General features: G+C 39.3%; 1 protein-coding gene across 1 annotated transcript in view; it reads left to right on the forward strand.

The window, feature by feature from the left end:
• The first annotated feature begins 530 nt into the window (after positions 1–530).
• The window catches only part of GZMA (granzyme A (granzyme 1, cytotoxic T-lymphocyte-associated serine esterase 3)), a 13926-nt gene continuing 12735 nt past the window's right edge, over positions 531–1721 (forward strand). The window contains exon 1 of the mRNA XM_012655281.1: positions 531–632. Within this exon, the coding sequence (XP_012510735.1) occupies positions 563–632 (70 nt within the window). The 5' untranslated portion in view covers positions 531–562. The remainder of the gene's footprint in view (positions 633–1721) is intronic.

The following is a 1721-nucleotide window of genomic DNA, read 5'->3' on the forward strand; positions in this document are numbered from 1 at the left end:
ATTCTCCACAATGTGGGGAAGGAAAATCGGGGCAGGAGCTTACAGGTAAACAAGTCTCCCTCCTGTCCTCCACTTGCACATGGCCTATTAATTCTTATATGACCCAAGGAGACAGCTACAAAGAAATGTGATTGGTGACCAATTTTTAGGACATTTTGTAAAGCTCAAATTGAAGTTTCCAAAGAGCTTCCAGTCATGGATATTGCAGATGGTATTGTTGATGAGGAAAGAGTCTTTCAAATCTCACCTGAGACATTTTCCCATCTCCTCCGTGTGGCCTGCGCTGATGACAACGAGGTCCCCTTGCCTCCACCCACCCAGGAGAATTCCTTTGCTCTCCCCCTTCTCAGCTCTAGCAAAGGAAATCATGCCCGCTGGCAATGAGCCATCTTTCACTGTTCTCATTTACTTGTGTGTAGTTTCCTAATGCTAAAACTTTGAAATTTGAAAGAAAAAAAGACCAAAAGGAAACCACATCCTTTTGAGTCTCAGTATATAAGTAGGGGCAGTCAAGAACTGAAAACAGGTTTTCACATTGATTGATGTGGGGACACCAGCCACAATGAGGAACCCCTGTGCATTTCTGGCATCCTCTCTCTCGGTTGTCATTTTTCTCCTGCTAATTCCTGAAGGTAAGACTGATTCTTGTCATTTCCACTATTACCATGAAGCAAAACGAAGCAGACTTTCAAGGACCATTTGGTAATATTACCTTCTTACAGTGAAAGAAGTTTTATTTTCCCCAAGCCTTAAAATGTTTAGCATTCTCTCTTGGATTCTAAATATTTCCTTATTTTAGAAGGAAAAAGATCCTTTTTTCATCTTATAATTTCTTTACAAAAGATAACAGAATCACCAATGCTTATTGCTGCCAATTTGTAGCTTGAAATAGCCAAAAAGTACAGTAGAAAAAGGAGTAAACAAGTAAATAAAACACTCTTGAGTTAGTAAAACAAATAGTACCTTTTAGGAAAATAATAGTGGTGCCTTCATCGGTTCAGCCTTTCTTGCTGCAGAAAATGAATAGACAGTTTTGGGGGGTTTTTTGCTGTTTTTTTAATATATATCTTTTTCTTTCCAGCTTTAATGAGATATAATTGACAAATCAAAGTTGAATATATTATGGTATTTAACATGATGTTTTAATATATATATACATTATGAAATAATTATCTCAAATTAAAATAAATCTTTGATTTAAATTTCGTTTCTTACTTTATCTATAGTTTTAAAGACAGTTAAAACAAATCTGATCTAGACACCAAAAGTGAAACAGGACTGAGTTAAATTTTTATAATTATCTCTCTGGGCTTGAGTCTCCTTAGGAACACCTTAGGACACTGGGCGATCCCCTACATCCACTCTGGGAGTGTTATAGTATTTTTTATTAAGCTACTTCTTTGGTCTACTAAATGGCAACCAGTACCTCTGCTTTTGTGTGAGTTCCATGTGCATGGGTTGAAATGCTGTAAAATTCCTGGCATTATCGCTGGAAGGAGAATAGCCCCTGGGTAGCTCTGAATTTTTCTTGAAGAACCTACTAGGGAGTGAGAACTACTCAGGACCTGGGACAACGTGGAGCCAGCCACGGTTTCTCCCCAGGGTCCATCAGCTTTTGGAGGTGGGAGTGGTGGGCAGGGGCTTAGGTCAGAGGTCCCCAACCGTTTTGGCACCAGGGACCGTTTTCATGGAAGACAATTTTTCCACAGACAGGGGTTGGG

Source organism: Propithecus coquereli, unplaced genomic scaffold (genome assembly GCF_000956105.1).
Source record: "Propithecus coquereli isolate 6110/MARCELLA unplaced genomic scaffold, Pcoq_1.0 Scaffold47, whole genome shotgun sequence".
NCBI classification, from domain to species: Eukaryota; Metazoa; Chordata; class Mammalia; order Primates; family Indriidae; genus Propithecus; species Propithecus coquereli.